The sequence below is a fragment of the Apteryx mantelli genome, chromosome 5 (assembly GCF_036417845.1).
Source record: "Apteryx mantelli isolate bAptMan1 chromosome 5, bAptMan1.hap1, whole genome shotgun sequence".
Taxonomy (NCBI): Eukaryota; Metazoa; Chordata; class Aves; order Apterygiformes; family Apterygidae; genus Apteryx; species Apteryx mantelli.
In genome coordinates, this window is record NC_089982.1 from 5,786,853 (window position 1) to 5,802,341 (window position 15,489).

General features: G+C 38.5%; 1 protein-coding gene across 2 annotated transcripts in view; it reads left to right on the forward strand.

The window, feature by feature from the left end:
* The window catches only part of GTF2E2 (general transcription factor IIE subunit 2), a 28,351-nt gene that overhangs the window by 2,286 nt on the left and 10,576 nt on the right, over positions 1 to 15,489 (forward strand). For both annotated transcript variants that reach the window (XM_067297369.1, XM_067297370.1), the window contains exons 3-5: positions 11,761 to 11,852; positions 12,414 to 12,521; positions 14,353 to 14,535. In XM_067297369.1, coding sequence (XP_067153470.1) covers positions 11,761 to 11,852; positions 12,414 to 12,521; positions 14,353 to 14,535 — 383 coding nt within the window. The remainder of the gene's footprint in view (positions 1 to 11,760; positions 11,853 to 12,413; positions 12,522 to 14,352; positions 14,536 to 15,489) is intronic.

The window sequence follows — 15,489 nt, forward strand, 5'->3', positions numbered from 1 at the left end:
CTCGAGGCTCCTAAGAGGATTGTATTCTACCTTAGGCAAGAGCATGCAGATTTCCACAACCACTGTATGCTTTGTTTTGCAATCTGGACACTGCCCTACCAGGGAGGCCAGGTTTCCCTCAGCCACTTTGCCACACTGCCATCTACTAGTAGAATCAAATTATATGTGGAATATCCTAAACTGTTCATCCTGGCCGAGAGGGGTTTTCAGGGAAAGAGGGATGGGGAGGCAGGAAGAGGGCAGACAGTTCAAATGTAACTCTGGTGTGGAGGATTTGAGTAGGTATGTGGCCAACCAGCAGGGCAGATAGAGAAAACGTAATTTCTTTTCTGTGGTTTTGTGGGCTGTGTATTTCTGTGAGTACTTCTGCAGTTATAAAATAATTAGCTTAACACAAATAAGATCATGTGGCTGTGAGGAAATAGGCTTTATTTTTTATGCTGCTGGCTTTATTTCAGAAAGGTTTCAGGGCTTATATGAAGTTTTGTGTGGAATGAGTTCAGTCTCCTTTTGGTTTTCTCCTTTTGGGTTTCCCCAAAGAGTATATATTAACTGCTCAGGAAGCAGCAAGGATGGAAGAAAAATAACAGAGAATGAGTGAACCAAATTTCTCCTTAGGAATGGTTTCAGAACAGGTGTTGAGATTAACTGTGGGACATCACAGGGTGACTTGCATTGCTCGTGACAGTTTTACCCATTCTATAGATGGATAAAGGTCTTGAATAATTACCAGAGTCACATGTTAGAACTGATTTCAAACTTTGGTTTCTCAATTCAATTGTTTGCCAGATTCCTTTTGTTCAAAACCTGCTTTTTCTTTGAGTCACCAGATTGTTAGGTTTATGTAAGGGGATGTATGTAGTAAAGATTGGTCTCGGGGAAACAGAGTCAAAACTGCTGTTTTAAAGAATCCCCCCTTGAGATGAAATGAAAACTGGGAGGATAGTCCCTAGTTTTGCTGTGTAGTGTCTGCGAAGATCATAACTAATGTCCCAGTGATTACATGTTAGCATTTATAGTCCCTGGGTCTGTGGAGCCTGCAGGTTCCTCATGATTCTATGATTCATAGAACCTGCCCTGGTCTTTTGGGGGGAGGAGGGGCATTGAGATCACACTAATCTTCAAATTGACCATAAAGCTAAATCTGTCCCATGTATGAAGATTTTTTTTGTAAGCTTCCCAATGAGGATAGTTATTACAAAGCCAAAAAAAATCAGAATTGCTTTGTTTACTCGGTTCAGTTCAGAAGAGTAACTGGAAAATAAAGGAAATAGATCATATATGTTTATTTCTTTTTATTGATCAATAGTAAGGTGTGGTTAAGGTCTCAGTCTTTTATTTAAAGACCTTTGTCTTGGTGGTCCAGGCCAACCTTATTCAAGAACTGAAATCTCCAGGAGCTGTGTTTGACAGTTTTGCTTCTCTGGCATAGTTTGTGTGCGGGAAAGAACTGAGGTCCCAGGGCTGTGCAAGATGACATCTTTTTGTCTTCTGTTCCTTGTGCAGGCACCCAGCCTCCTGTATACATGTGTAAATATGTAGCTGAAATGAGTCCCAAGAGTCTTCACTGCGTGTGCTTCTCAGGAGGGGTGTAAGAACGTGATACAAGTGTAACAAAGGCTAGCTGTGTTACTTCATGCATGCTGCCTTCTTGTGTGCAGTGAGCATACATGTTGCGTAGAAACCCCATAAGTGGAAAACAATCCTATTGCTATTTGGAGTGTTCACTTTCAGGAAACAGACATGTTAATTCATTGCATCCTAATGGCTACTCTTGCCTCTCTTAAGCAAGACACCAGTATTTCAGGTGAATTGTCATATACAGCAGAGGGCAGTGAAGTATCTTCCCAGTGTCCCCTGATAGCAGAAGACATTCACATCACTAACATGTTCATCACGTGTCTTGGCATGAATCTTAAATTGTCTTGTATCTGTGATATCAGCTTCCATTAACTGTGCTTGCAGTTTGATTTTGGCTAAAAGCATTCTCTGCATGGGGGACTCGTACTAGCGACAGTTAGCCAGAAGAAGTGTATTTGAGATGAATGTTTGTGGTGGTGGTGGTGGTTGTCTCATTTTGTGATTGAAGGAGTGAGATTCCCTCTCCAGACACATCACTGGAGTAGCTGTTTTGTGTAGCAATGGCCTGGGTACCTTGTGACTCTATCTCATCAACCAAGAAAAGCATGAGTCAAAATCGCAAGTCTTTTAATGTGTCCAGATCTTCTGGAGCTTGAGCATATTGAACCTGAGAGAGGGCGTTTGTCAAAAGAAGTAAGAGATAATTACAGGTGCTGACCATGGTGCAAAGATATTTCTGACATGGATAGACTGCAAAATCAGTGTTTGTAACTACTTCTGTTTGGCCACTAGGCAATTTCGTTTCCCTAATGACAGGAATATTATTATTATTTTTATGCCATTAAATACTTTGTCTTACAAAACTCTCTGGTCTGCTTGGGATGTTTCTCACTGGTCTGCTTCTCTGTGTGACCAGGAGCATATGTGACTTACTGGCCAGTACTGATGGCCAGTGGTTGGACAGATATGCCATTGTATTACAGTGGCTATTTGTAACTGCAAAACTCTTCTGTTTTAAAAGCTATAGGTGTGGCACAGTAATAGAAGAAAAATAATCTGGTGAGCTAGAGGTAAAAATCAGTGGTCCAAGCGTAACACAGTCGATTTGTTAAGAAAGAGAGGTTTGTGTGTGAACTCTGGGATGCATTTGCAGGCTGATGGAGTATGTTGAGATTCTCTTGTGCAAAATGAAGTCACTTCTTACTGTCCCTCCATTCCACCATCTGTAGCGCAAGGCTTATTGTGATGTGGCCTCCTCTGTGAAGCATGTTGATGCCTACTGATGAAACTGCATGCAAGCTGGGTGGAATTGCTATCATCAGTGTGGGAGGTCTCCAACCTGTCTGCTTGCGTTTCATGGCAAGAACTAGGTCAGCTCCAGTTCATCTTTGAAAGGTTGAGATAGGAATGATGTATCCAGCCTGTCTAATTCCCTGTAGCCAGGAGCAATGGCTAGGTAATTTGTAAAGCATAAGAGAAGATCTTTGCAAATCTGGACCTGAAGACAACAGTGTGGTGGTTGCCATAGAGGCCTTGAGGCAGGGAGACACTCCTATTTCTTCTGGATCATAGTCTTGGTTCTGTACACTCCTGTAGAAATAGTAGGGTAGTCTTAAGCTAGTGTATTAGTGCTTTCAAGACCCAGAAACTGATAAACAGGTTGAATATGAAGTCAGGGGAAAGCATTTCTCTGGACAGCAGGGAGAAGGGGTCATATTTTAGTGCAGGAGATTAGGAAAGACTAACATTTTGGGGATGAATTTCATGTTGGCTTACTTTCCTCCCACCTTCCTCTTTTCCAAAAGCAAAGAACCTGGAATAAGAAGAGCTGCTGAAGGTGAGAATTCATTCAAGCCTCTCCTGTCTCTTGGGATCTCTTGCTGTCAAACCCTCCTATCTCATAACTTCTTTTTCCTCTCTCTTTGTATGTCTTCCTTGTTTCTGTATCATTGACGTCAGTGGGAGGACAGTGCTGTCTTTGCCCTATGTATGATTCGATTGCTGAGCAATTTTATAAAACATTTTCTCCAATTAAACAACAGTTTTAAGCACTTGGAGCAACATGTGTTGGCTCAGGTAAACAAAGTACTCTAGTAACTTGACGTAAACAACAAAAGTTCATTTAAAAACAAAAATGTTTTCTTCCCCCATGACACTGCAACAGATCATCCTTTTGCTAAGCACTCAGAAAGCCTTTGCTAATTATTCAAGTTCACATCCAGAGATAAAATGGTAACTGTTGCTATTAATTATATTTAAGGGCAAAAAAAAGCATGTGACTTGCTCCTTTGTAAGGTTCAAGAAGCTTCATTGGAGGTGTTAAATGTTCTTCAAGTGGTGATGATCAGTCCTTCCTACACCACTTCTGTTTCGCGCTTTCTGAAGCTGTCCATCATTGCTCTAACAGGATTGGGTTCATTCTCCAGGTCTTTCACAGTTTTATTTTTCACACAGCAGCAACAGTCTAGCAGTTCATAGAGGAAAGCCAGCACCACCAGAGAAACTACAGTAAAGATAAATATAATCAAAATAATAAAGCAAGCTGTGTTCCAGTTATCATGGAAAGGGTAAATTTTTTGCACTTGAAAGCCCAAGTATTGGTAAATGGATGTAGTCTCATTCCAGTGAGTGGTGTTGAAGGTTGCCATTCTTGAAGAGTTGTCTTATTGTATTCAGCGTCACAGATTTTTGGGCTGAAAAAGAAAAACAAAGCTGTTGAGAACTTTTTTTAATGCATACACTGACACAGTCATTCTTAAAACAAACATTCCAGACAAGTCAAACTTGTACATTTTGGTTTGATGCTTCCTTGAGCAAACACGTACATATTCAACAACCTGTTTGTTGGAGGTGTGACCGCTCACTGAGGTTAAATTCTTCCTGTTGGTATAAAAAATAAAAAAATCACAGCATCTTCTTGATCAGTGCCTTAAAAATTAAAGCAAATTCTTTCTTTGTATGCACTTTTTTTTTTTTTTTTTTTTTTTTTTTTTATCCCGAACTGGAAGAGTTTAATTTCAGTGAGCGGTCACACCTCCAACAAACAGGTTGTTGAATATGTACGTGTTTGCTCAAGGAAGTATCAAACCAAAATGTACAAGTTTGACTTGTCTGGAATGTTTGTTTCAAGAATGACTGTGTCAGTATGTGCTTTGTGTAGTGTAAGTTTTTGTGTAACTGAAGAGCTCTGTTCATTATTTTAAGTGCACACAAAGACAAAAAGGTTACAAATATAATTTTCAAGGTATGCAGTAGTTTCAACAATTTTCAACTCTTGATGCGTGATACTTGCATGGTGTGAAGACCTGCAGGAAGGACTCTTTTGCCATTCCTAGAAAAACAGGAGATCTGCGTAGCACCTCCCCACAGGAGTGATTCGAAGAGTGATTAGAAGAACTTGCTATATATTAATGTCAGTTGAATTTGTTTGTTTGCTTGTTTGAGTTTTTTTCCTATTTGGGAGAATGAAAGAATTTTGCTTAATGTATAAATTAAAGCTATCTTGGAGGATATTTCCAAAGAATGGAGCTGAACTTTTCATTTGTTCTTGTAGTTCATAGACATAGTCCTGGTATCCAAAACCTCACTATTTTAGATTTTCCTATTAGCACAGACTAGTTAACGTTGCAAAACTTTTTGACTTATGAGAGCCAGATTTCCCAAAGTGTTTATTCCTCTGTCATTCCTGCTGTTGAGTAGAAGCTTTTGCTCAAGAAATCCAGCTGCTACTTTCAGCTGCCTGAATGGCACTGAGTACCTTTGAAAATCTCATCCCATTTGTGCTGTGGTAATTAGGATAAATACAAGGAAAACCCAGTCCAACCCTTTTTGAGGAGTTCTGATTTCTTCTTTTCAGCCTTCTCCACTAAACTGCAAGGTAAGGATGTCATCTTTTGTCCGATCCTGTATTTGTACCCAGCGAGACAAGAGACTGTTTTGTGGTTTGGGGGAGAGAAAGGGAAGAAGTTCAGCTACAGCAAATCTCCTTTTGGCTGTCAAGGTGCACTACTTTGGGAAGCCCACTGCTTGAAAATGTGAAAGTAGGCTATGTCTCAGTACTCTTTGTAGTACACCTAGAGCAAAAGAAGCTATTTTCTTTCTGTCCCTTGATTTCTTTCTGAATTATGGATAAGTAGGCAGATGAGGTGTTTGGGATTAATATCTTCACAATTGTGTCTGGTTTTCCCTTGCTTCCTTCTTCTCCTGACTTTGTCTTCCAACACTTGGACAACTTAGAATATTCTGTTGTATTGTCGAATGAAATAAAAAATGTCTGAGGAGCCACAGTAACTCCTGGTTACCTGGCTTAGCGTACTGGAGGACTCGTTAACAACCTCTGAATCCTTCAGGCAATTTAAAGCTGGGTGTGGGTGAAAGAGATGGATCCAGATCACTGTGTTCATTAAGGGAAAGGTATGGAGCTTTTAGGTGACACATAGTGGTGAGCAGCACTTGACTGGCCAGCCCACGCACCTCATTGAGGCCTGTCAGCTAGTGTATGCCAGCTAACAGGCAAGCTGCAGAATGTGCTTTTGTCTGCTCAGGCGCCCTAGAAAATGTGGCATTTTGGGAGGGGAAGATGCAAGAGGGGCAGGATGGTAACTTTATAGAACAGTAAACTCTTAGTTCCATGTCTAACTAAAAAGACTTTTGCTTTGTATGTAAAGCGACAAGTGAAAGTATTTATTAGAAAATATTCTAAAAATTTATTAGAAAATATTCTTGACTGCCTATATGTAAATTAATTTTGTCCAGGTGGTGCAATAGTCAGAACTACAGAACAAAGGAACAGCACTGATGTTTTGTTTACTAAATGAGCTTACAGATAATACTTTGAACCTTGTATGTTACAGAAATAATTCTGCTCAACATGGTTAGAAGGTGAAAACCACAAAATGCCTAAATAAATGGAAAGTGACAAAGGAGAAGTGTGATGGTTTCCACCCATACAGATTACTTAAAGAAATCTAAGCACCTGTCATTGTTTTTAAATTGTGTTGTTATTAAGAAAGGGTATGATGAAAAACAGAATGATGCATCCAAAACAGCTGTTGATGTATGTCTTATTTTTATTGTTCAAATACTGTGCATTTTGTCTATCATTCCATCTTTAATGGATTGAAATTGAAATAGATTGGCCTTAGTGGTGAGAAGAGAATCTGAGTTAGGGGTTTGTGCTACAGCCATTTATTGGAAGAGGTGCAGTAACTTATTGTTTCCTTTGTTAAATTTGTGATTCAGGATAAAGGAATTGAATATATGAAATGTAAATAAGATGGGTAGGATTAATTCAACTGGCTTTCTTTAAACAAGAGTTTACAGAGCAAATCCACCTTAAAAGTACTACAGAAATGAGATTGTTTCTGGCTTTAAGAGAGTGTGGCTTGGTTTGGTTATGGTCTAGGAAGGAAACTCTCCTGGCTTGTTTTATGGGAGATGGTGCTAAAAGACAGGAGGGTTTTTGTTGGGGTGGTTGAAGACTCATTTAAAAATCTCTTTTTGAGAGAGAGAAGGGCTGAATAAAAGGATGTGGGGTCCCCTTTGAGGGATAATTAAAAGAAACAAGATATAAATGTATATTTTAAATAGCAAGTGATATCCTCAGGAAAGAAGGGAGAAGTTTTTTGTTTCAAACTTTTTAAACAGGTTTCTAAGACTGTTGGAATCCATTACATGTGAATTTGCTTGCTTTGTAAACACTGGACAGAAAAACAAACTTTTTCTGTTGATACACATTGCTAAAAATTACTATTTTTGGCATTAAAAGAAATCAGGATTTGGGGCAAATGGAGAGGTCAGACTTGTTTACATTGCATAGCCAAGACCCTTTCCTGTTATAGCACTCTGCAAGGAGGCTGATTCTGGCCTCGAGAGGAGGCAAGCCACTCTGCAGGCAGCGGGAGGCCCTGCTGCTCTGCTATGGGCACAGTGTAGTAGCCTACCCCTTCCTGCAGCCAGCACAGCCACCGTTAGGACAGTGATTTGCACAGTGAAGAGATGCTCATCTTTACTCAGGCTGTTTTTAGTGCCTGTGCTGGTGGTGATTCATGCTTGTAAAAGATGATGATCTCCTTAGATTTGACTGAAGCAAGCAGATAAATATCAGCTACATGTGTTATTTTAGTTACTAAAATACAAGACCGAAGTAGCCGTTTCTGAGCCTTCAGAATTGGCCCTAAGAAGGTTAGCACCTTTGAAAGCTGTCAAAAATAGTCTGGTTTCATGCAGTTTTACCTATTTTATAATGGCATAATTTAAATCCATATCGTGAGCCAGTCAGATTTGTATGCATTTCAGCTATTGTATGTGTCCAAAATACAGCAAGTTAAATATTTAATGAACTGGGTTCTGTAATTTCTGTATTAGGCTTTAATTTAAAAGTATCTTATTCTTTGGATACTGCAGAAAAGCAGGTTTATTTGAGATTATATTCATGGAGCAGGGGGAAATGACTAGCCAAAAATTCATTTTGATGCAGTATTGAGGAAGTCCTGTATAAGAAATGATTGAATAGACACCTTGGGGTAACAGCATTTACAAATCTCAGATGAGTTCTAACTTGTTAATATTGTATTGATCAGTGCTCCAATATTTACAATGATAATATGCAATAAGGTTTTTTCCTGCCGTAACATACCAATTTCTGACGTACCAATTTCTGGAACATGTTTCTAGTGTATCCACAAGCATACATCTCTTGTAGGTAATTTAATTGATGAGACTTACAAGACGACCACTTAGGAGATATAATTCTTAAATTTCAGGTTATAGTGCTTTCTTCCCCCCCCCCCTTTTTTTTTCCTTATTTTGGAAAATCCTTTTACTATCGTTTCATTAAAAGAACATAGAATAAATTACAAGGAATGTGAGGCTACAGGAAACAAGCTACCTCGCTAGTAAGCATTAAATCCATTTTGTTTACTGAACGTTGGCTTGTGTATTAGCTTTTCTTGTAAGATGGAGTGGTCATCAATTTTCCATTAGTGCACAGATGGTGAAAGTGCTTGTCTGATAGTGCAAGACAAGCTCCTCTGTGTTTAGCAGAACAAAATCCTGCTAAATCTAGAGAAAAACCATCCTGATTCTAAGAATCCTTTTACAGGCTTATAAATTACAGACGTATTTTATTTCAGTAATCAAGATAAACCTAAGACAATGTTATAAAATGATACACACCTACCTCTTGTTTGAAAGGATGCTGAAAGAGCGCTGTTCGTTCCCTTTTTTTAATGCAGCCTACGACACAGCTAAGATGGAGCTTTCCCACTATTGGCCAGAGCATGATGCTGCTGACAACTTCCTTTATGCTCATTTGCATCAAGCCCTCAACCGCAGGAGTAAATCATTCATAAATTTGACTCTTACTGTTTTGAATTAGAAACTGGCTCTTCCCACTGTTATTTTCTGCATACTCTTTTTGTGCAGTGAGCTTATTAGCTGAGAAGTGCCCTGGGAGTGTGATGTGACCATGACCTGCTTTGCTTTGTGCTGGAAAACGGCTGGTCGAACCATGACGTTTAAAGTGTTAATACCTGCAGATTCTAGCTTCACAGTGTGGTTAGATTTACCTGTCATGAACTATAGCATGCTGTAGCCAGGCAGATTAGGCAAGATAATCTTCTTGATGCAGTTGACAAAACAAATACATAATAAATCTTTACTATTTGTTGTGATGCTGATTTTATTTTGGTCATTCTAGATCTTCTACGGCACATATGATTTGTTTCATTTATAAAATTTGCTTCATAGAAATAGATGTTTAATGTTAAAAAAGGATCTGGGCAGGGGGAATCCATATAGGCTGGATTTTTAGGGGGAGCTGGCTTTGTGTTTCTCCTTTTTTATATCTTAATGAAGTTATTAACCAGAAAAAAAATGTTCTTATGAAACTGGAGATATATTGATTCACCTGTGTTAACTTTAAAATTTTTGTGCTATGTGAAATCTGTAAGATGTCATGGAATAGCTTTAAAATTATCTGTTGCTGAATTTTAGATTTGACATTTGTTCCTTGGGCATTATGTTTTTACTCTACTAGCCCCTGTTTCCATGCAAGTCTTTATAATAATTATCAAAAGTAGATTTGTTTTATAGTTGACTAGATACACAATTTCCATTGATTGTTGCCTTTTTATAGTGGCTTGCGGATAAATTTAGCAGTAGATTGAGAGGCAATGCGAGAGGCATTAACAAAATTCAGCTAAAGTATATTGGCTTTGGAAACTTAATTGGCAGTTTCCTTTAAAGAATTTAGCAAGGGCATCTAAATTTAAACACGCTGAATATAACACACTTTCTCCAAGTGTGCCTCTTAGTGGAGGTAATGGGTCTCTGGTGCACATTTTGGGTGCATTTCCTAGAATATGATGAAATGTTAAGCAGAGCAGATCATTTTGCTTTCTTGTACTGTCTCAAGTGGGAAGGAAGACCTGAAAACATCAGCACTTCCTTCTCAGAACATAGGAGCTCTAGGATGTCCATAACTGTCCAAAAAAGGGTCAGGAGTTTCAAAGTGACTGCTGGCTTTCGTAAGCTTCTGCTTTGATGCATCTGGCTTGAAGTATCTGCTCCTGTACAGTTGCTAAGAATCAACTGTTGTCTGCTTGCGCTTCCCAAATTTGCAAGCTGAGTCTAAAAATCTCAGTCTCTACTTTCAAATAGGGATTCTACTCTTGTTCTTATATTGATAAAAGAGCAGGAAGGCTTCCCCTTTCTTCTGACAGAAACGTTAGAGCTCTTCAGGCCAGGAGGGTACTGCAGTTGAGTGTCACACTTGCTATTCTTTTCTAATTGCTAGTGCTGCTACCTTTTGTCTGCCCAGTCGATGAAAATGGGTTGTGAATGGGGATTTGCACTGTGCTCACTTGTGGTGGGATTCCCCAAGATGTTCCTGTGTTTGTTACTGCCAAGCTTTCTGAAAATACTGCCGTGTTTCAGGTATAGGCCAGATAGACCAATTATTTGCAGAGCAGCAGAACAAATAAAGCATCATTCTTGCAGCCTAATTTGTTCTTCACCTGCAGTGTATCTAGCAGTACTTCCCTTTCCTCACTACAAGCTCGAAAGCCCCCTTCTCTCCTCCTTAGCACCTGCCTCATCCATAGCCTCCTGCTGCCCAGAAAAAAAAAAAAAAGCGGCCTTGGATACCTCTGCTTAGCACCTTCTGCAGCCTCTCCTTCAGTTAAGGGACTAACTTTAATTGCGCTCTCTTATCCCTCCACTGATTTTCCACAGAAATAATAGGAACTCTGAGATATCTACTGCCCTGTCAAGTTTGATTAGAAATTGCTGGAGGATTTAAAAAAAACTCCCATGACAAAAATAAGATAATTTTCTTTCTCTGGAGTAATTGAAATTCTGAAAGGCTCTTCTGTTCAGTCTGAACTGTGTTATCCTTGTAATGGGCATGTGGCTTTTGGTAGTGGTTTGTGAATATTTCTGCTTAATATGTTATGTTATAAAGTTAATATAACTGTCTTTAACCCAGGCTTGCAAGAATTCTTGAAACAAACTACACAGTAGCAAACTTCATGATACATTAAGACAGAAACAGACTTGAGAACAGAAAGGGTACTGAATTGTTGTTCTAGTAGTGCAATACACCAGGTGAAACACTTTGAATTTATGTTTCTTTGATAAATTCTCTGTTAGAGGAAAAAAAAAAACAAGATAGAAAACACAACCTTACTTTACTTGCTGTTTAATACCTTTTGGTTATAACAGTAAGTGAAACTTTCTGCTCATGCCTCTGCAATATGAAGGTATATAGTTATCTGTAGAGATGATCGTTTGGCACAAATGCAGTACATTATTTCAGCATAATTTAATGTAGCATAAATGATTGTGCTATGTTAAGCCACAAAACAAAAACGTGTGCTCTTATGTTATTAATGCTACAATTGCTTGCCATCTTCTTAAAGCTCAGATGCCAATATTTTTACATTTATGAAATTCTACCCCGAAGCATTCCAGACCAGCGTGTGTCAACAGGCAGCTATGGATCTGGATCAGCATGTTTGTTAACAAGGAGTCCTCTGAGAGTAACCATTTCTGGAACTCGTATCATTTCTGTTCGTAGTTCTGAAAGGCTGCGGAAGAAGAGTATAAAAGGGACAGAGTGCAGACCCAAGAAGGTGTTGTTGAAAGCATTGTTTATTTGTCTGTTTTCTCCTCTTGTAGATCACAGCAATGGGTCATTTAACTTGAAAGCCCTTTCAGGAGGCTCTGGCTACAAGTTTGGAGTCCTTGCTAAAATAGTGAATTATATGAAGGTATGGTGATTTGATTTAAAAGTGTAATGTTTTGAAACACTTTAGTTATTTCTTCTCCTGTAGTAGTTAAAAGATACTGAATATTTCAGACTCTCAAATTCTTTCACTGCAAGGGTAAGAATTTTAAGAAACTATTTGTTAAATACAAAATGATGTCAGCAAACAAAATGGCCAGCATACTGTTTCATTACTGAAATCCCAATGATTCCTGGCCAGTTTAAAACCAGGAGGATGCTTTTTACTTGCATTAGAAATAGGAACTGGGAGAATCTGTCAGCTTTCAGTATTCATGAGCTATGTATCAGAATAACTTGTAATTTGGTGTTTACAGATGACTTTGTCATCTGTCTCAGCTGGTACTAAACTAATTTTTTTCCTCATTCTCAAAGCCCCTAAATTGTTATTCATATATTATTCATATATACATATGCATATTGTAACTATTCTGATTTAGTAAAAATTGTTTTGTCATCACATTATACCGATTGTAGTTACTTCATGATAATTTAGTCCCTGAATAAGTAAATACAGATCTCTGAGAGATCCTGTTTATTCTTGCAGACTCGGCACCAGCGTGGTGATACACATCCATTAACCCTAGAAGAAATTTTGGATGAAACGCAACATTTAGATATTGGACTGAAACAGAAACAATGGTTAATGAGTGAGGTAAAGAAAACATGTTTAGATTTTTTTTTTTAATTAGAGATCAGAGAAATATGATGAGTCTGAATATTTATTTATGTTTAATTACAAACTCTGTAATTATAAAAGGTTCTGCTTTAAGAAACTGCACTGATTTACATGTCCGTCTGTCTTGTATCTTCTGCTGTGGAGATAGGTGTGAAGTGAAAAGTATTCTGACACTTTAAAGGATCAATTAGAATTGCTATACAATGAGTAAATTTGGGGTGAAGTGAAATTATTCATTATTAATTTTATATAATCAAGCTGTTTTTCATAAGGAATTTCTCTTAAAATTTTTCAAGTGGAGAGCTCTTCCAGTATTGGGATGTTGAACTAACTAAACCAAAGGAGTTTGGCACAATATTCACAGACTTACCATTATTTGCTATTTACTGAAGTGAAGAATTCTAATGTGAAATTTATGTCCAGAATTATCAGGTAATAAATTTCAAAATTTCAGTGTTGGAGTTTGTTAGTCTCTCTCTACATGCTCGGTTTTGCTGTTACAGAATCACTGCAACTTGCCACCATATTCATCATCTTCACCCCTTAACTGATCTGAGTGTCTTCATGGAATGTCAAAATTAATAAAACAGCAAAATACCATATTTGGTGTTTTTATTTTATTGGTATATCTGGTGTTGCTCAAATCATATTTAAAATCCTTGTAACAGAGTAGTAAAGGCTGTTGATACATTAGAAAAAATTTCTGTATGGTAAAATTAAGATGGTTTTAACTAATAGAGCCTGTAACATTCCTTTATTACAAATACTCCTATAAATCCCTGAGAATTGCAAAAAGTAGTCTTGTTTGTGGTGAAAACTGGACTCTGCTGAAATCTTCTGAAGGATAGCTCAAGGATTTTCCATCATGGATCAGAATATAAAGATTAAACCAAAAAGTTCCTCTGAAGAAGTTTATGCAAAACTTTCATTGAGTTGCTACTGGATAGGAAGAGATGAACAAATAGCCAAGAAATAGACAAATAACAGGCAAATTACAGCAGTTCATTTAGCTGTGGTGGCTTGCTTAATTTCCTGAGAAAGTAAGCTGCCAAAGTTAGTTACCTTTTCTGTTACAGGTTGGTCTCCCCCCCCTTCCTCCCCCCTTTCTTGTCAGTCTGGCAGCTGTAGAAGAAACTAAGTAGAGTTGCCCTCTGTTACAGGTGAACTTCCATTGTGGTGCTGGCTGCATAGCAAAACTGATTCAGAGCATATCTTAAGTTACTTCAGTTGTCCATGAACTTCTGGTCAGCTTCACTCTGAAGCTGGCATCATAAGTAAACTCTTCTTGTGCAGGAGGTCTGCTCTTCTCAATTTCTTCTACAGCTGCTGGTGCCAATTGACAGCACTTGGGGAAGACTGACTCCTGTTTTGGTCATCCCAGGGTAATGCCTTTCACACTTGTAACGTCAATATGAGCCGAATTTGATATGCTGAGTTGTCTGTTTGCACTTGATATTCAACCAAAGCACACTTTTTTGCATTCTCTCTTCTTTTTATTCTCATTCCTTTCTCAAGAGGGAACATGTGTGGCTTTCTGCCATAAGATAAGAGGCTTTGTGGACCTTCAACCCAAAAGGCATTAAGTGGAATGGTGTTAAGCCTGCTTTGCTGCTTTGGGCTTTATGCTGTGGGGAGTTGTGCCTAGGTCAGATCTAAGATTCTAGATTTAAAATCCAGTTCAAACTCAAACCTCCAAACTGGCACCTGCAACATGTGGCTGATGCGCTGTCATTGCTGAAAGGCATGCTATTTAAAAAGTACTAGTGTTCACTCTTTTCAAGGTCTAAAATTTACATTCCTGTTACAGGCTCTAGTCAACAATCCGAAAATAGAAGTTGTAGATGGGAAGTATGCTTTCAAACCCAAGTACAACTTGAAAGATAAAAAGGCTCTGCTCAGGCTATTGGACAAGCATGACCAGCGAGGGCTGGGAGGAATCCTTCTGGAAGATATTGAGGAAGGGCTACCCAATGCACAGAAAGCCATAAAGGTGAGTAACACTTGCTCACGCTTCAGTGAACCCATTCTGATTATCTCCTCAAAGGAGAGGTAGGGGCTAAGAGAGATTTTTCTCCTGGGTTGCTTCTGGTTTTTTTTGATAACTTGTCAGGTATTTCACAGGGTCTAATATTGTAGCATTTTCTGTACTTCATCCTGTGTTTTCAGATTTGGCCTGATGTCTTACCAAACTGGCAAAGCTTTATCTTCACAAAACACTCTTGATCTCCCATATTCCAGCTGTAGTTATTTAGTTGTGCTCTTATATGTTGATCTCAGTCCTTTGTACCTCATCTCTGCTTTGTTAGTGTACTTATTGTTGGTGTGCCTTTCAGAGGCATTTCATTGCAGGTCACATTGCTGCTTCTTTAGGTGGGTAGCACGAGATCTGGATCTTATGTTGAAGTTGGAATCCTTTATACCCTCCGCTGGTCTGATTAATTGTGTATTTTAAGTATGCAGTAATATTGAAGATTGCAGCTATGAAGGTGTCAGCTGTCCCCTCTTGGTTTTTGCAACCTTTATTAAACACAGACACTCTTTCATAGTTGCAGGCAATTTCATTTTCCTTTTGAAATGGTTATCAATTTTTCTGTTTCATTCTCTTTACATCAGTGCATTTATCTACAGTAGGATATGTAGAATATCCTCTGCAGCAACACCCATGGCAAACACGATGGGAATGGTATACTCAGTGTTTGCCAGGTCTCCCTAAAAAGTGAACATCAGACAAGATAGAAGAGGAAAATAAGTTTATTCTAATACTAGATTCAGATCTATCAGGGAGATGATCAGTGTGTGTAGCTGTGTAAACTCCTCAATTCTGGCTCTTCTCTATGCATTATTCATCTTGCAGAGCTGAGAAACAAAGCAAGCATGCAGGATGTGTTTCACTGCTGCTAGAAGTTTCTTTGTAAAAACTTCATTCCCCCCTGCCTACTGAATA